This window comes from Aythya marila (genome assembly GCF_965140915.1).
Source record: "Aythya marila genome assembly, chromosome: 1".
NCBI classification, from domain to species: Eukaryota; Metazoa; Chordata; class Aves; order Anseriformes; family Anatidae; genus Aythya; species Aythya marila.
In genome coordinates this window covers 3,497,663-3,517,131 of record NC_139042.1, presented here as the reverse complement: position 1 = coordinate 3,517,131, position 19,469 = coordinate 3,497,663, and the positions used below count along the sequence as shown (strand labels likewise).

General features: G+C 40.7%; 1 protein-coding gene across 3 annotated transcripts in view; it reads left to right on the top strand.

The window, feature by feature from the left end:
• Nucleotides 1-19,469, top strand: part of RSF1 (remodeling and spacing factor 1) — a 55,840-nt gene that overhangs the window by 15,279 nt on the left and 21,092 nt on the right. The window contains exons 2-10 of one of the 3 annotated variants that reach the window (XM_082778733.1): nt 215-2,101; nt 2,969-3,060; nt 6,138-6,230; nt 6,518-6,723; nt 8,783-8,940; nt 12,255-13,987; nt 16,131-16,328; nt 17,239-17,343; nt 19,001-19,080. In XM_082778733.1, the coding sequence (XP_082634859.1) occupies nt 2,002-2,101; nt 2,969-3,060; nt 6,138-6,230; nt 6,518-6,723; nt 8,783-8,940; nt 12,255-13,987; nt 16,131-16,328; nt 17,239-17,343; nt 19,001-19,080 (2,765 nt within the window). In that variant the 5' untranslated portion in view covers nt 215-2,001. Of the gene's footprint in view, nt 1-214; nt 2,102-2,265; nt 2,598-2,968; nt 3,061-6,137; nt 6,231-6,517; nt 6,724-8,782; nt 8,941-12,254; nt 13,988-16,130; nt 16,329-17,238; nt 17,344-19,000; nt 19,081-19,469 lie in introns of those variants that run through there. The other 2 variants (XM_082778734.1, XM_082778732.1) reach the window with 2 other exon arrangements.

Genomic DNA, 19,469 nt, shown 5'->3' with positions numbered 1-19,469 from the left:
TGGGAGCGTGTTCGTTTTGGCAGGGGAAAGAAGCTGAGGTCAACCGAGTTTACGGTTATTTGGGAAGGTGTTAACGGGGAGCCACAACCAGGGCTTTGATCCCTGGCTCTGCAGGTGCTGGAAGTGAAGGCTTTGCTAACCACGGGACGGGATTTCCATGTGGTCCTACTACTTCTACTCCATTTCCATTTTTTGCCTTTTCCGAATTTGCTAGGAACGTGGGACTGATGTACAGGACATCCCTTGAAAAGCTGGAGTAGACAGAAAAGCATCCAAAGGATATCACTGCCCGATGCCCAGACAAGGGCTTGCCCTCCAGGAAAACTCAGGACTTCACAAAATCCCCTAAAGTACACCCGAAGCCCCATAACTCCATGTGCAGTGACTCATTCGTCCTGACTCATGGCTCCTTGCCATCAAAAGTCTGCGTTTCTGACTATCTAGCAGATGGCCACGGCTTGGTTTTTACTAGTTGCCTAAAAATAAGCTGGTTTGGTTTTAAAATAGCACCGTTTCCCTTTTTTATTGGCCCAAAGTCTTCTCCGCCATCGAAGTTTATTCTGTGTAAGTGGGCCTGGTGCTTCTGGGGAGCTACCGTAGCTTGCCAGAGAAACCAAAGCTTCATCAAAGCCTGGGAACGTTCATTATTTTAAAGATCAGCGGGTTCACGGCATTTCTGAGCTGACCGAAATATTCATCTCGTTTTCTGGTGCCCTTCTTCCCCTTGCCAGCGAGGTGCTCCAGCAAGGGACGGATTTTCCACCGCTCTTCAGCCTTCCTTCCACCTCCTCGCTGAGCTGCTGTCTGCCTGCAAGCCAGGGCTGTGATGCAGCGTGGGATCCCTACGGTATTTACGGTTTCTGCCTGCAAAATGGACCTCGATTTTCTTTTCCTGAGCTCCCACCTTGTTCCTGGGCTCCTGCGTAACGCAATTCCTCGTAGGGTTCACCAGGGAGCTGGCAAAAAGCTAGCCGAGATCCCTGGCCGTGTGAAGAACGCTTTGGAAAGGTAATAAATAAGTGGAAAAGGATCAGGAATGTAACGTTTGTGAAGTTTCTGTGTGAAAATAACCGTGTCAACGCGTCACCAAGATCCCTGAAATGCTCAAGCCTCAGAAAACAAGCGGGGTTTCAGTGGCTGCCAACACGTCCCCATAAGTGCTGACCGAGGGTGGGTGTGCAAAATCGCTTCCCAGTGTTTGGATTTTTAACATTCTCCGTCCCTTCAAAGAGCAGCGCTCCAGCAAAGAATATTTTGGTGCCTGGGAGTTTGGTGCTTTTGGAACGAATCGTCCGGGCGTCTTCAAACCGGGCTTCCAATCAGTATGTACCTGTAAAAAAAAAAAAAAAAAAAAAAAAAAAAAAATTTAAAAAAGGAAAACACAGAACAAAAGCTTTGATCCAGCGAGGTTTTGAATGCTCTGGCTCAGCTCCACGTTACACGAACGCAAACTGAGGTTAAATTGTGGGAGCTGACTTTGACAGAACTGCTTGTGTGTGGAAAGTGCTCTGGGCCGAATCTCGGCGCTGCCAAGCGCTCGGCACCTCGCAGGGCTGAGACCTTTGCTCCCGTGCCTTGTTGGTGCGTTGGAGTTGTGAAACGCATCTATTTTTGAGGAGGGGACGTGTGAGGTTTCCTCAGCTTGCAACATTAATGGAAACAACGTGGATGAAAGAGAAAAAGCAAGGGCTGGTTCAGAGTCACTCGAATTATCCGCATTTAAAGGTCTCTTTTTGGCTACCAGGCTGTTGCTTTCTGGGTTTGAGGAGGGCCTGTGGCTGTGCATTAACTCGCTGGCTGCAAACCAGGAGCTGTGGTCATCTTCTGAAACAATGCAAGCATCTTCATCAGCCCAGCGTTTTACCAACTCGTCTGCACCTGGAAATAGAGGCAGCGGATCGAAGGATGAGCATCGGTAGAGTGAAAGCAAGTTAAATATTGAAAACATTCACGAAGAGGCTCAAACACTTTATAGACCAGTAAAAGAAATCCTACCTAGTAATGCCTCATCCAGAACAAATGCATTTTGTATCCCAGCTGTTTATCACGTGTCAAGTAATGTTACCAGACCAGCAGAAAAACCATAATAATAAATATGATTGTAAGAGTTTTTCCTTTTAACTTTGTGTGTGTGTAGAGGAATGAAAATGCTTTCAAAAAATAAAGTTGTTTGCAAACAGCCTGCAAGCAAAAATACTAAAAAAGTTCTTTAATATTTTTCAATAAAATGTAAATGAGACAGCTCATCTCGTTAGTTGTGTGTAGTTGCATTAATAATTGCCGTTTAATTAGTTTTAAAAAGCGACAGTACTCTTGCTTCTAAACCTGACGTTCTGCAAATTTGCCACTTGGTGGTGCCAGCCTGATTTATAAATCCCAGCCGAGAGGAGATGCTGAGGTTGCACCCGAGGTGTGTGCCGTGAGCTCTGAGCGTGCCAAGTTGGAAACCATCGATGCCACGAGACTCTTTGCATCCACACGGACCCCGTTTCTAGAACATCTCCCACGCTGTGCAGCCAGCCCAAAATAATTTGGCTTCAGTGATAATCCAGGCACGGTGCAGGAGGCACCTTTTGGAGTGGTGGAGGCAGCTGCAGGTGTGCTGCTCACAGTAATGAAGTGTTTTTTTTCTGCAGGGGTGTGACTGGCGTACTTCCTCTGCGGTTTCTATTTTAATGCTGCCGAGTTTTTAAGTATTTATCGTCGAGGTGTGCTTCCTCGAGTTCAAGGGAGGCCACAGGAAGGGCAGCGGTCATCATAAATGTAAATTAAGCCAAAGACCCATGCAATTAATTCAATCTTGCTCTGTTTTTTTTTTTTTAGTGGCCGGGCTGCTCTTACTCGGGCTTCCAGTTACTGTGTTTTATTAAAATTTCTCCATTTATCGCAGTTTTTCACTGTTTAACATTGAAGATTTATTTGCACCAGCCTTTATAACGTCTTTTTTCTTTCTCTCTCAATCCTGCAGTTCCAAAAGAATTGGTGGAGCTTCACTTGAAACTGATGAGAAAGATCGGGAAGTCTGTCACGGCAGACAGATGGGAGAAATATTTGATCAAGGTACAATATGCATCTCGTGTTCTGTGTTGCGATACGATTACGATGAGCTGTTGTGTCAGCAAGGCCTGCTATGAATTACAGTGAGCCTTGGGCTGCCTTGTGGCCAACATCGACGTGTGCGCCCAGCCTTTAGTTGCGTAAGATCCCAGCTTAACTTTCAGTCTGCCTGGGCTTGTCCAAAAAGCTCTGAAAATAAACATTATCTGCTGGGTGTGAAAGAGATTCGGCAGCCTGCGAGCAGGCTAATCTGAGCAGAGAGGGGGCAGTGCCTCTGTTGGCACCTTACGTGCAAATAGTTCTTAATTTAAAGCATTTACACTCTATAAAATAAAAATACACAAATACTCAAACAGATTGGCATTTCTTCTCTAGAGACCTTGCTCCACGAGCCTTTTAATTCACAAAAATGTAGGCTTGGTGTTGTCTGCGCAGCCAGGACTGCGTCGTACTCAGAATGACAGCGTTATGGTAACAGCAGCCAAACAAATAATGGCACTTAGCACCTCCAGTTACGGTTTGCCCCCCTAAGTGCTCTCTGCCAGCTTTAGAGAGGCAGGAATTTGCCCCCTGGCTTGTGTAGCCCTAGGATGATGATGTAAATAGGACTGGGAGATGTATACGGGGCTGGGAGCGTGTCAGGAACCAGCCTGCCAAAGGGCCTGAGGTTAAACTTCACCTCTTCACCAGCTGTGAAGTGTTCATGTTGATGTTTTGCAATAACAACATAATTCATGCAACTGTCGTGAGGTCCATGGTTACCGAATTGTATGAAATCCATCAATATACCCACAGGCCATGGCAGCGAGCTGAGAAAAAAAACCTCCCTCTGACTGGAGAGCGTGTAAATCCCACCGAAGCAGTTGTGTGGCAAGCAGAAAGGGAGAAAAACAAGTTTATGAGGGAATATTATGGAAAATATTCCCTCAGCAAGGATGGGAGAACGATAAGGAAACCTTCCCAGTCCCCCCATTAAGGCCAATAATCAGTAATGACTTTTATTTCATTTGGCAGTCTCCACAGCTAACTTGATATTTATTCTAGCCAGCGGTTCAAAGAAGTCTCGAGCACAAAGGAATATGAATATAGCTAATTAGAAAGGTATGCTAGTATTGTCCCCGTTTCCAAAAGGTGTAATTTTTTTTAGAAAAACAACAACACTGGGAAATGCCACAAAAAACAGGAAAAATGGAAAAAGTGTAGAAGCACTGAGAGCATTCTTCATACAAAAGTCTGCAGCGTTGCTTGACTTCTTTGACTTTTTCTAAAAGGCAGCGTTGACCTGTTTTTCCTTTTTAGGCCTGTTTTTCCTTTTTAGACCAGTTTTTCCTTTTTAGAACTTTTTTTTTTTTCCCTTTTACTTTGCTAAAGCAAAGTTTGGATGATACAAACCACCCGAGCTGGCTCCCCAGCATGCACACTACTCTTTTTGGGGAGAAAATGGCTGTAGGGCTGCAGGAATCCAAATTTCTCCTGCACAACGACAGTACGTGGTCATGTACGACTCAGGGAAAGAAATGGCTTGTCCTACACATCTTAGCAACTAAGAGGAACTGTCCAGCTTTTGAGAAACGTGTTGGTGACTGAATTCAGACTGCGCTGCCTCCTGACCAAACGCTCAACTTGACTGTTGTCAAACGTATTTTGCATTTTCAGGAGAAAGCATGATTTTTAATTGTCAAAACGCAGTCGGTTCAGCTGGAGCAGATGCCTCACCGGCCCTTACGTCTCTTGAGTTGTTGCTTTCACAGTCATTCGCTTCCGAAGCACGCCAAACTTCTCATTATTGCTTTCATACTTAATGAGCAAGCAGTGAACAGTGACTGGCACGTGCCCTTAGCACAGTTTCCTGGCATTCTTCACGTTACAGCTTAGAAAATGAGAGAGAAGGCAGAGGGAGCTCATTTTGTGACTGTCAGCTCCGTGCCACAGAGGTAGCAGCGTGATGTCCCTCAGCCTCAGAGCAGGGAAAACTGCTCCTCAGCAGAATTACCATCATCAGAGCGCCGTCGTCACCGTTCTCTGGAGGTCACAGACTCAGAGGATGCTTTATGGTGTGGCTGAGCCAAGCTAATTGCAAGCTGATGCCCCAGATTTCCCTTTCCTGGGCAGTAGCTTACGCTTCGGTCACTTAACAATCGGTGTCAGCAGTGGGGACAGGAGACAGACCTCCACCTTGCTCGGTTGCATCCCACGTTGAGCTTCACAGCGCTTGTGGTGGGTGAAATTTCGGGTGATTTTTGCTGCTGTTTCCAGAGAAGGTTGCTTTCAGATGTGATCTCCAGCTGGAGATCCCCGTGCTCTATCTTCCACTGATAGCAGCTGCTGGATTTTTGCTCATGACCCCTCTCTTTCCACGAGAGTTGTCATAAGCACCTCTGACTTCTTCAGGGAGGAGAGGGAATTCTTTCTGCACTGTTATTATTGGAACACCCCCCTGATCCAGTCTTCTTGTCCTCTCCTGCTGCTTTTTCCACGTTCTGGGCTTTGTCCACGTTGGTGGCGCTGAATTTATTTGCCTGTTAGTAACTTGAGGTTGGCTTCACTTAAAAGACTTTAAAATATTAATTAAATGGCTTGAGGCTCAAGATACAACCAATAATTCCACAACGTGGAGTGAATATCAGCTTCATTTATTATTTGCCGTGCTGTTGTAGGACAGGTAGGTCCCAAGAGTGCCTGGCATCTTACATGGTAAGTACTGTAAAGAAGTAGAAAGAAACCATGTCCACTCAAGACAATTTATATTCTAAATAGACAATTCAGAGAAAAATGGAAGATTTTGCACACCAAAGATGAGAAAAACTTCCCAGTTCAGGGTTGTGCTGCCTAATTTAAGAGGTTTAGAGGAGTTGGTAGTGGTCAGGGCCATAATGAGACGTTCCTCCATGGAGATTTGCCAGTGCCTGCTGAGCTGTCCCAGTTCTAGTTTGATTTTTGTGCCAGGTTTTTTGACATTTTGACGTAGTCCTGAAGAGATCATGTGTAATTTTTACTGCAGTAAGGTATTATTGGTATTAAAGTTTAAAGTTTACTTTTATCCTCTAACCCTCCCAATCTTAATATTTTGTTTGTGACAGATTTGCCAAGAATTCAACAGCACTTGGGCTTGGGAGATGGAAAAAAAAGGATACCTAGAAATGAGCGTGGAATGCAAGCTGGGCATTCTGAAGGTACACATTCTACTAAGTTTCTGAATGTTGCTTTTTTTCCCTCACTTGCTTGAATATCCCGGAGATTGGGCTTTCTCAACTCACTGAAGCACCTTGCAACTTTAGCTTGACGGAACCTTCCCTGGATATGTTAAATGTGGAGCTGATCTTGTCCCAGGCACACTGCTCGTTGTAGTGGCCCAAACAGTAATGCTTTGCTTGCGTACCTCTCACGCTCAGACTTTCATACGTTATTTCTCTTCATGTTTTGATGTTTTAACAGTCTTTCTACTTTCTCATGTTTCCAGTATCTCTGTGAATGTCAGTTTGATGACAATCTAAAGTTTAAAAATATAATTAACGAGGAGGATGCTGATGCCATGCGTCTTCAGCCCATTGGTCGAGACAAGGATGGACTGATGTATTGGTATCAGCTAGATCAAGAGCATAATGTCAGGATGTACATAGAAGAACAGGATGACCAGGATGGATCCACATGGAAGTGCATTGTTAGGTATTCCTTTTTTTCTCCCCCCTTTTTTTTTCCCATATTTTGTTGTTGTTGACTGAGTTCGGAAATGTATTTCAATAACTCTCTATTTCTCATGGAGTAGGCTCATAACAGCCACATTTTCTGCCTTCGTGTACTAAATCATGTATGATTTACTAAAAAATGTATGATTTAGTGCAAAAATATGTACAGAAATGGCTCACTGATCTGCGGGTAATAGCTAATGAGTTTTATTCTCAACCAAGCCGTAGAGGATGTATAGAAGAGGAGCCAAGAGAAGGCTGCCTAGAGGACAGTAGCTCCATGTTGCTTCCTGGCATGCTGAGGGCCTTAGGAGGTGGAGGGGGCACTGTTGCTTCTTTAACTTCTGCCCTATTAAGACAATTACAGTTTTGTTCTAATGAGAATCATGCTGCAGTTTTAACTTCATGAAGCTAAAAGCATTGCTGGCAATCCAGATAGGTACTAAACCCTTCCTGGAGTAGAATTCAGCTCAGAGATCACTGAAGATGAGGTATGTGATGAAGACGCAGGCTGACATGTAAATGACTCAGTGCCCCTGGCTCTCAGCTGCTGCAAATTGGTCTGATAACATTTTAGTCATCTTCCTTTGTGATGCGTGTTACATACTTTTTTCTTTCACTTTCCTACTCAATGCAAAGCACATATGGGATCTTTCCTAATGAAAAAATAATTTTATTTGTGTGTGTTTTTTCATATCTACCAGTTACCCATTTTTAATTTATCTCCGTGCAATCTTACCTTTTTTCAGCTGATTAGTTCCAAGTGGATTTAAAACGGGGCTCAACAGAATCAACTCTAGAACATGGATAGAGAAGTAGAAATAGATCTTAAAGATAATATACATAATTTAACTTTTTATTTTTCTGTTTGTAAATGTTAACTTCTATATCCATAGCTTGTTCACGTACCCATAACTTCAGTAACCTTAGTAGCCAGGGCAGCCACACAGAATGGTTTAAATCACTGTCAGTGGGCCATAAAGTGATAAGCCTCACCACCAATGAAATTTAGACAGCTGTTGTGGGCGAACACAGTGAAGTATCTAAACAAGCCAGCCAAGAGCTGAGCAGTGTTTATCTTCTTCCCACATTATAGACTCCAGAGGTCAATGCGAAAAGCAGAGGAAATCAGGCTTCTGCTGGGAAAGCTCTGACACACTTAGAGCAGAAAAACACAGAAATGCAATGATGAAACCTGAAATGCTTTTAAACCTGTGGTGTTCTGCGTGTCAGGCTTGTTGCACTTCCAGTCTTCCTTTTATTACTTTAATTAACTACTTGTTGAATGTTGATTTTGAAAAAGAAAATGAGTCTTATTATTGTAGTCTGTTATGAAAACAATGTGTTTAATCATCACTCAAATTCATTATCTATTAAGGCTTTGTTTTTTCTAATTAGATGGCCAGTTTAAGTAAGGAGTTAAAGTACTCTGAGATTCACACACAGATACACAAATATTGTCTCCCAATCACAGTAGCTGGAATTTTGTGGACATCTTCATATTGTTTCCCAAATATATTTAGGATGGGCTGTTGTAGAAACTATCTAAATTATTTAACTGCTTTGAAAATTTCACTCGAATGATGTGGTTGCCTTTCTGCTGCACAGGCAGAAAGCTTTCAGTTTCCTCTCTGCTGAAAGAAAGAAGAAATTGCAAAGAAAATATGAAAAAGAAAAAAAAGAAAAAAGAAAATATGACAAAGAAAAATGAGGATCGTAAGAGAAGGATGAATGAAAGAATAACAAATAATAGCAGCTTGGATCCGGGCCAACAGGATTTGAGTTGGGATAGATAAAGTCCTTCCAAAAAAAAAAAAAAAAAAAAAAAGTAGTTTTATTTTGGTATGGATAAATTGGAAAGTTTCCGACTGCAAAATTCGCAGTCGCTGGTAGGACAGGCATTTCACAGTGCTTGGATAGGAGGTTTTCAGGGCAGCGTTCGTTTAAGCAGATGGTGTTTGTTTATTTTTAATGAATCCCTTTGGGGTGAGCGAGTAAGTGGCTTATCAGACAATATGTTTTTTTCTTCCGTCATCTAGAAACCGAAATGAGCTTGCAGAGACCCTTGAGCTCTTGAAAGCACAAATTGATCCTGCCCTGTTGAAAAACAACAACTCTCAGCAGGAGAATTCGTCACGTGAAAGCCCAAGCATAGAAGATGAAGACACCAAAAAGGGCGAAGAAGCAGCTACACAAGGTTTTCTGCCTTTTCTCAAATTTTAAATGCTGTGCTGTGGCAGTGTCAGGATTTTCAACTTGCTGAAAAGTTGCTGTTTTAGATTAGGACTTTTTTAAAAAATATACATGTTTCTGTTCATAGTAAATCAAGTAAATACTGAATATCTTGGTAAATATTAATGAACTTTTTAGTGCGTATTTAAGCTCAAGAGTTATTTATAAAAAAAGAGATGTGTATAAATTGTTTTCCAAGTAATTTTACTTATGCTGTACATTTTGTATAGTGTTGTAAATACTTGTCATTGTATGCTTTTGTGGAGCATCAAAATGTTGCCCAGCTTTTCCTGTTCTAAACACATTAAAATTTCAAAAAGAAAAAAAAATCTGTTTGTGCAATGCCATGATTGAAGTCACTACAGTATTGTGTACGTTGTTTATTTTTACTTTTAAGTTTGAATCAAAAAAATAGGCTTTTTCCTCAATTATTTCCCAGCCTACACGATTTTTCAAGAAGACATGAGTTTAAGTCGAATCAATTTGAAATGCTAAAATATTTCTACATGAAGTGGTCGTTAGCTGCCTCCACCACATCGTTTTTACCAGCAAATAACCTTTTTTCCTTCCTTATTATCATGTCATTGCACATATTTAATATCTTGCTTGACTTAGTGGTTTGTGCATTGGTTCTTACTATCAGTTAGCCTAAAATATTTTGTTACAAAAATCTGATCTTTTAAAGGTTATTAAAAACTAAAAGCTTGTTATCCCAAGTAATTGTACACCAGTTACTACTCGGTGTTAACGTTTCATTAAACTGCAGGAAAAGATTTGCTCAATCAGAGACAAGATTTAAGGATTCCAGCATTAGTATGTTTCTCCAAATCTGTTTAATTTAATTAGATGTACAGAATTGGCAAAGACCTGGCTTTGTTCTGAGTACCGAAGATGAACACTTGCTACCTTATTCCCATTCTTTGCAAACACTGTAGAACAGAAGAAATAAATGCAACATTTAGATAAATATTTCGTTTTGTTTTGGAAATATTTTAAAGGCTAGGGTAGAAATTGCAGTAAACTGGGACAAACTCCAGGAGAATTGTGTCTCTAAAACATTTCCAGTATCTACCTTTGCATGTAAGTGACAGCACAATCTGTGTAGTTACTGTTACTGCAGAATTAATTCTATGAAGTACTGATGTTTTCTTGGTCTCACTAAAAATCAGTTGAGTCAAATTATTTAATTGAGATCTCTACTTCAAATATGATTTTACAAACTTTAATAAATGACCTCACTTTGGGATAAGTCCCAAAGTCCTACCACAAGCTCAGCCTTCCAGTGTCACCTAGATCACTACTTACATGCATGCAAAATCACTCCTATGCAATCAATAATGAAATTATTTACATGTGCTGTGATGGAAGTGCAGTCAGCGTGTTCACAGAGCTTTGATCATTTCAGTTGAGGAGCTTTAGTAACTCTTCCTGTTAGTCTGTACTCAAATTCTAGGAAAATATTAAAGCCCTTCACAGGTACTCTGAAAACTTATCCGAAGGACTCATACCCATTTGTTTTGGCAGCTTTCCAAATAGCATTAAATTAGTTTATTCAAAAATAAAGTGAACTGAACCAGTGCTTAACTTTATTTTTTTCTTTTTTACTAGCCTGTTTGACTCAAATATCATGAAGACAACTTGTGCATCTGCTGAGTCATTTTGTGCATACAAAATGCCTTACAAGCAGCCTGGGGAGTTAAAAAAAAAAAAAAAAAATAGATCTTAAAACAGCCATTGCTTTTCAGGATAGAGAGGTTTGGGGGTTCTGGAGATTCTTGATGTCAGAAATTTGGGAGAAAGCAGTAGGTGATGGGAAGACATGGTTGGACTAAGTTTATCCAGAGAGAAGTGAAGAGAGGACAGAAGAAGACAGAAAATGCGCTGCTCACACTGTTGCAGACAAATGTCTTCAGAGAGGCAGCTTTTATTTTTATGTTACAAGAGCTCAGAGTGGTGATCACCTCTAGGAGGGGGAGCAAAAACAGTCTTGAGCCTTCAGACTATTACTGCTTGTGGTGTGCTGAGATGCATCTCTCACTCCTTTGCTAACTGCTGAGACTTACTTGGATACAACGCTTTGCATTTGAAAACATGATAAAATGTACAAATTCCTCCTCACCACTCTTTCCTCTTGTAAAATGCTTGTTTTCTTTACATGTAATTAATTCAACTGTCATGTACTTTGTGTATTTCTAACTGCTTTGGGAAGCTCTCGTCTTGGAGAAGAATTACACTAGTGCAGAGGGAGAGGGGTGAGGTAGAAGAAAGAAAAACCATCCTTTTGTTTGGAGTTCTGACATGTTTGCAATAACATCTTCCAGGTGGTGGAAGATAATGTTACAGTGTATGCAGTGCTATCATGTTTGCTTTTTCTAATTAGTTCTATCCCTAGGTGACTCCAAAAGCATGGCAAAATAAAAACCCCAAGATATTAAGTGGCTTTAGTAGTGAGAAGTAATAGGCTGAAATACAGAGCAACACAATAAACGTATGGTTTCTTCTGGGTGCTGGAGCTGTACTTTAAGCCCTAATGATCCAAAATTGCCTGAGCAAAGCAGGCACGTTCTCATTCTTTAAGCTCTGCAGGATTTTCTGGTATATGCTACTACTCGCTGTGTATGTCTCAAAAATGAAAATGAAGAGTATTAGCTGTTATGTGCATTTTGACAGGACGTAGGAGATGCATTCATTGCCTAGGAATGGAGAAGCCAGGTGAATTTGGCCATCAGCCAGTGTTTAATATTTTCCATTTTTCTCTGAAATGTTAAAATACAATAGTTAGATTTTTCTTGAAATAAAAATCTGTACAAGCAGGGAACTGAATCAAATGTGGAATTGCACTTGAAGAACGTGGAAGCTCACCCCATGTTCTGGTTTTTGACAAAATTCAGGAATTCAAACAAGACTTCTCTAAGTTGATGCTTCACATGCTCTCTGCTGAGGGTTTACATATCTTTTCTCTAAAGGTCTTGTGATACTACTGAAGGAGTTGAGATGTCCGTATAAAAAAGGATAAGCGTAGAATTCTGCTGATAGCTTCTCAAATTTAGGTTTATCTTTGTATATAATTAAACTGAACAGTGATTCTAAAAATTGGCAGCCTCCTTGTTTAATGACAGTGCTAGACAAACCAGCCTCCTAATCGTTCCAGGAGAGAAGATTCATTTGTAGGGGACTTGTTGTTGTTTTTTTTTAGATACACCTTCATTTTGATGGATGCTATTTGTAATCCTGTAGGTCCCCTGGTTTTGTTTCATAGTTGTTTTTCTCTGCCAACAGAAAATCAATTAAAAATCAAAGAAGAAAAAGAGGAGGTGGAGGAACAGCCCAAGGAACTGGAAAGTCTTCCTCTTCCCGTGGTCAAAGAAGATGAAAACACGATGAAAATTGAGAAGGTGGAAGAAAAAGAAATTATAAAATTGCCAGTAATAGTAAAATTAGAGAAACCTTCAGAATACAATGAAGAAAAGCAAACTGTCAAAGAGGAAAGTGACTCCTTTAAAGAAAATGTCAAGCCCATTAAAGTAGAAGTGAAGGAAAACAAAATAGAACCAAAAGACTTAAAAGACGTAAAAAGTTGTACTGACAAAATAGCAGTTCATGAGCCGGAGAGGTTAGAGTTTTGTGTTAATGTCAAAACTCCCCAGGAAATTGTGGAGAAGTCTGTGGAAGAAAGCGAGAAACTTAAAAATGACCAGCAGGCAAAAATACCACTTAAAAAGCGAGAGATCAAGCTGACGGATGACTATGACAGTCCGATAAAGGGCTCCCTGTGTAAATGCGTTACTCCAACGAAGGATGTCTTGAAGGAAGAAGGGAAACCAGAAGAAGAAACTTTTAAGAGAGTCCCTACGATTACTGCTTTGTGTCCTGATGGGAAAATACTGGTAAATGGAGAGGTGAGCAGTGAAAAAATAACCCCAAGTGTCATCCAAAACAATAAGGCAGAGCACTCTGTTATTACAAAGGAAGACAGCAACTCGTTAAAAGAGAAAAATGGTAATAAGAGTGGTGAAAAGATCTCGGACTCCCTAAACTCTGTTAGCAGAATTATAAAAGCGTGTGAAGTTGAGAAAAACGCAGTAACTGTGGTGAAAGAGGTAGGGGCTGTGGTCTCTGAGCTTTCTCATCAGAAAGTGCCTTTCAAGGAGGAATCTAGTCCTGTGGAAAAAGAGTCCCTCGACAATGCAGCTGCTGAACCGGTAGCGGAGGAATCTTCAAACTCTGAAGACTGTGCCAAAAATACTGAAGAGAAGCTAGCCGTGATAATCAAAAAGGACAGGCTACCGCCACCCAAAGAGTGCTTAGAGAAGCTAGAAAAGTCCACAAACGCATCTGCTCCTGCAGAAATACCCAAGCCTGCGCTGCCTGATGAGGAGGCTTTGAAAAGCAGAAGCGAGCCCGAGGAGAAGCCTGATTCTCTGAAAGCTGCTGAGACGCCTCCTTCATCCACCTCGCCTGTTACCTTAGAGAAGTCTGGTTCAGAAACAGAAGGCTCCGACGCTAAACCTACTCCCCCTGAGGAGAGCAAGGTAGAAGAAAAAGCCAGCCCTGAAAAACAAGAGGAAGAGCCTGAAGCTGCCAAGGCAGAGCCAGATGGATTAGGTGATGCCCACGCTTCTAATCTGGAGGACTCCTCGGAGAGTAAAAAGGAATCTCCTGTACCTAAAAGCAAATTTAAATATAAACTAGTTTCTGAAGAGGAAAGCTGTGCAACAGATAATAAGGAAATAACGTCTGAAAGACAGAAGGAAGGAATTAAATTAACGATTAGGATCTCAAGTAGGAAGAGAAAGGCGGAAACGCCACCCGAAGAGGTCAGCATCGGCCGCACGTTACGGCGATCTCCGAGAATATCCAAGCCGACCCCAAAAGTTGTGGAGACTCGGGATCAGAAATCTGAGAAAAAACGGCCTGAGGAGGACGAGGAGAAACCTGCGGCAGCGCAAAAGCAGGAACGGAAAGAAGATGCAAAAAAACAAGAGAAGGAGTCCAATTCTAAAGTTAACAAGGTAATACGGTTTTACTGCTTGGGAATAGAAATTATCATGGTCTTATCTGTAGGAGGATATGGTTTTATATAAGAATATGAAGGATTACATTCCTTTGGTCAATTTTTGCGAGAAACTAGCTTTGCAATCCAGTTAGTGGACTCAACCAATATAAAAACACCCCCTGAGAGAGCATTAGTAATATCTGTTGACTTAGCAGCTTATAAAATCTTCCATTTAAGCTCAGCAAAGTAGACTGAGCCAGTGGAAGTGAATTTTCCTAACAAACCACGCGAGTCAGACTGACTGACTGGCTGCACGGGGACTTGTAGCTCCTGTGGATTGTCTAGATGGATACTTGGTCAGTATGGGGATGATCGTAAGCAAAAAAAGCAAAACTGGTGAAGAATAACATGTTAGGACTTCTAGGTGAAGCTGAAGCTATTGTGGTGGCTTCATGATGTACTTAGCTCTTCTTATACATGCGATAAATAATTTGTATTATGGATAGAGGTCTTTTTTCATGATAAACTTGCCATTATGGGGCATAAATCTTAAAAGCATGTCAGGCAAAAATAATACAAGGAGTTAAACGTCTGTATGGATACTGCTTCTAAATCTATGTAATTGTAACCACCTTTTATTCATTTACTTTCCGTATGTTTCTGGATATGGAGTACAAAAGAGAAAGAGGGAATAAAGAGGCTGTAATTTTAAGTATATTCTTTTATATCAACTTGATATCCTATTAATTTTTCACTGCTACTTGTTTCCTTAGTGATTTTTTTAGTTCTACCAACACAGTCACATATTCAGAAAATTCTTTCACATACTGCAATGCTGAATAACCTTCCTAAAAAGAGCAGCTCATTTTACTGTGAACAGTAACATTTATGCTGTCATATATCCAAAATAACTAAATTAAATAATGAAAGTGAAATAAAAGGATAGTAGTGCTTGTAAGTTTTACAAGTAGTTTAAATTTTGAAATACTGTTGCTGTAATTTGATCTTTTTTTTTTTCAAGATACAGACATCTAAGAATGCTTAATTTGGTAGAGAGTTTTTAAAAGTTATGACAGAGGAAGAAGCTTGATAATGTTATGCCTCTGTCATTTTATCAAAATACCCTAATCTTTAATTGGATATTTTATGTTCCTTTTCTTTCTAAAAAGGCTCTTTAAAAAGGGATTTGGAACGATGGTGACATGTGAGGAAGCCTAAAATTAAATTAATACTCTCATGGATTTAAAGCACGATTTGTCACTAAGCTTTAATGAACAGTAAAATCGCTGAAGAGCAGGAAATGGATGTTAAGAACCCAAAATGAAACTTTACCAATGTGACAAGTAGTGCTGTGTAATGAGTGCATCCTGCAGGAAAATTAGAATATTTTGTACAGTTCAGTTTAGCAGGTTCAGATCAATGAGTAGTTTAGTCAAAGCTGAAAAATGGTTTGAACTGAAAAACCTAGAAAAAATATTTTAAATTTTCAGTGTCTGGGGGCTAAAAAATATTTGTGAGAGTATGATGTTTATGAGAAACAAGACAGTTAATTGCAAGAAAAGGTTTTGTTTTTTTCTTACATTGTTTTAAAGTTAAAATATCCAGGTCGTAGAATGTGGTTTTAACTAATATGAAGTGATATAAATATGAACTTGTATGGTGCACTGCTTTTATTTCAGAAAATTGTGCCTATCTTAGAAGAATGCATCAAAAGCAGTTAAATTGATACACTTCTTAGAGTGCAAACATGTTTCCTAAATCAAAATGAAAGATATGAACTGTATAAAAAAATGACTAAATATTCAGTTTGGATTGAGGAAAACTAAAAAACTTTAAATGTGGACTTTAATTTGTGCACAAACCAGGTTGCTTTTTCAAAGTAGGAGAAAAGAGGCTGAGTCACCAGCCTGCCTTCCTATTTTTAAACCTCGTTTGCAAATCTCTTTCTGCAGGTAGATAGTATTTTTCTCCCTTTGCTATCCTGTTGAACTTTCAGGCTGTTTGAATGGTAATCTGTTCATTGAAATGCTCTGCTGTGAATTTAAAACTCTTGTGATGGAGAGGAATCACTTCACTTTTGAGCCTACTATTTTTTTAGGATCTGGGAAGAAACTGTAAGTTTCCTTTGTGTTTTCTCTTTGAAATGGTGTCGCTCCTAGAGAAGCAAAGTTCGGTGGACGGGTACACGGACACGGGGCAGGTGGAAATACTCAAGTAATGAAGACAGTGAGGACTCAGAGAGCGAAAAAAACTCAGAGGAGGAGGAGGAAGAGGAAGAAGAGGAGGAAGAAGAAGCCGCACCTGCTGATGACGATGAGCCGTGCAAGAAGTGTGGCCTTCCCAACCACCCAGAGCTGGTAAGCTTCGGAGAAAGGCTTCTCTTGAGTGTTTTTTTGGTAGATTAAAAGAGTATCTGAAGGCACGTCGTTCTTTGGGGTGGCTGTATGTGGAGTACCCTCTAGATTTTAGGTAAAGAAGCCACGAAGAAAGATGAGTTAACCTTTAACAAGGAGAGAAGGACATTACTGCTTTTGTTTACCGCCTTTTAAATGTCTTTTACGAGGTACAAAATAAGCATATTCTCAGGTGTGTGTCAGGTTCCTAGTACAGCTGAGACAAAGTTAGAACATCAGGATGTTAGAGGTAAACATTGCAATAGATACTCACATAGTTAGGTCAGTTTTAATGAAATGGGATCTCCAGAGGTTTCTTTACCCGGTTAAGCAGCAATCCTAATAGCTGCCTAGTTCTGTATATCCCTGAGAGCCTGCGAGGCTTTATCTCTAGCTTTATCTCTACCATCCTGGACATAAAATCATCCTGACTGAGGAAATTGCCTCAGATTGCTCAGGCTCCCTCCACATGGCCAGGTTTCCTTCACGTAGACGTGAGCGCGCAGGGAAAGCAGCTCGCACCACATCTTGTCCAGATGTAGTTTTCCACTTAGGCCGGGGTCTGGAAAGCATTACCAGATCCCACAGTCCTACGGGCACACGCTCTGCGTAGCCCAGAAGTGCTGAGTGCCTGAGAACACAACACGAGACAAAATCTGGTGTTAAAGTGGAAAACTGTGATACTTAAACTTGCCCATAAAAACCACCCCTGGCCCTGCAAACAGCTAGTAATAAGCGATAGAGGATTTTTGGGGATTTTGGCACAGCCCAAAGCATTTATGAAGCGCTTCTGTGTTGGCAGGGAAAACACTTCTGGAGCTCGTTACATGTTGTGAATGCCAAAAGATACTCACGATTTGTTTTGTTTCAACAGATTTTGTTATGTGACTCCTGCGACAGCGGATACCACACAGCCTGCCTTCGCCCTCCTTTGATGATCATTCCCGACGGAGAGTGGTTCTGCCCACCTTGCCAGCACGTATGGACCCTCTTCCTCTTCCCTTTCAGCTTTGCACTTGTGGAGGGTTGTTGGGAGTTTAACAAGTTCTTTCCTTCTTTCATCTTTCTGTTTTAAAGTAGACCATGATGGAGTGATCTTCCCCTTAGCCATTAGTAAAACTCAGTTTTGTGGGGTGTTTTCCCTTTCCCTTTCCCTTCCTGTCTTCTCTTAGTGATGAATGACTACATGTTGCTGCTGTGTACTCCAGCCACACTTTTTTCCTATATTTTGTTAAATAACAAAAATAATATTAAAAATGTAATATCTTTTTTTATTTTTTTTCCCAAAAGAAGCATGATGTTGGCATCTGGGAGGGGGAGCAGTTAGCAGCAAGGAATATCTATATAAAATAAAGTGACCACAGCAAGCAGCTCTTCTTGATGTGCTGGTCTCGAGACATTTGCTCAGAAGCTGGTAGAGAAAGCTGCTAATTCTGATGGGTTTCACAACCTAGTTAGCTTCTGCTGAGAAAGGCAGTGCTGTCCCTGTCAAGTAATGGCCACTTTTTTGAAGGTTAGAAGTTCCTTCTGAAAAAAAAACGAAAAAGAAAAAAAAAAAAAAGAAAAAGAATAGAAGAAAAAAAGCCCAGTTTCTAAAATAAAAGTGCTTCTAAAATAAAAAGCAAGATTTGCAGTGATGATGCTTGGAAGGATAAGCCAAAGAATGTGTGATGCTGTTCTTGTCAAATTAATGGGGAACCATCCTGTGTGCCTTTTCAGCATAATCTGCCCATCTGCAGAGGAAAAATCCTTTGCCAGAAGGGCTGTTGCTGTGCAAAAAGCAATGCCAGCCATGGCATGATATGGCTGTATCACGCGTCAATTTGTCAGTTCTCTTCTGAGAAGTGTTTTTGTTTGACTAGTTATGATCTTGAATAGTAAGAAAGTTTTCCTTACACAATTTCGTATTGCAGCTTGCAGTTAAAACATCCCCTTGCTTTGTTGCTGCTTGGTATTTTTTAAAAAGAAAAATACCAAATTTGTGCAAGAGTGAAATATCATCCTTGGAGATAGCTCAATAAGGCCGTGATCATGAAACAAGGCACAATTTGTCTATAAAAAGTCATTTTTACATACGGCTCCTTGCTTATTAAATGCAATATGGAATAATTGGTGAGAAAGTGATGCTGAAATGTGCCCCTATCTTTTTTTCTCTGTAGACTTTTTTTTCCTGTAGCCCCTACTTTTTTTTTTTTTCCATAGACTTCTGTGTGCTGTCCAGAGGTTCAGTGACAAACAGAATCACTCTTTGCACACTCAGCTTCATGTGTGCATATGACGTATGTCTGAAATCTTTAGGTTTCTCTGAGGCTACGTTATAAACACCAAGAAAAATGTGATACTAATACAGAAGTGTGTTTATGTTAAACATCTTTAGTACTTGCTTTAGGTGCATTGCTTCCTACAGTAAATTCCAGTTACTGGGAGGATGCTTCTCTAAAGACATTCATGCCAGAGCACACACATGCTTTAGGAAGACAGTCTTTAAGCTTTGTTCATCAAAAAGCCTCCAGTGTAGAAGCATTCACCCTTCCTCCAGATAGCAGTTTGACAAATACAGAAATAATGAATGAAGGGTCTGAACAGGAGACCAAAATGGTTACGAAAGAAACTAATGCTGTGTTTCATTCCCTTAGAAATTACTCTGTGAGAAGCTAGAAGAACAATTGCAAGATCTGGATGTTGTCTTAAAAAAGAAGGAGCGTGCAGAGCGCAGGTACCACTCCTTCAACGTGCATTAACGAACCCGGGACTGGGGAGGAAGGGCTAAAAGAAACTGGAAAGTGGTGACACCAGTTTTGCCTTCCCACTGGTGACAGAGGTTTTGGTGGTGCAGCGCCAGGAGAGCTTGCAAGACAGGAGAAGTCCAGTAATGAGCCAAGGTGTCTGAGGACAAGTATGGCTTGCCATAGCTATCTGCATGTCTCAGACCTGAAAATGAGGGACGTGAGACACAAGCTGCATAACAGACTGCTTTAGGGCATACACTGAGTGCTCTGCAACGTTTAATACCATCTGCATGCATTATTAAACACAACTTTGCATGAACTGTACATTAAGAGGCACAATTCACCTGAAGGTGAGACCCCTGTAAAGACAGCAGTG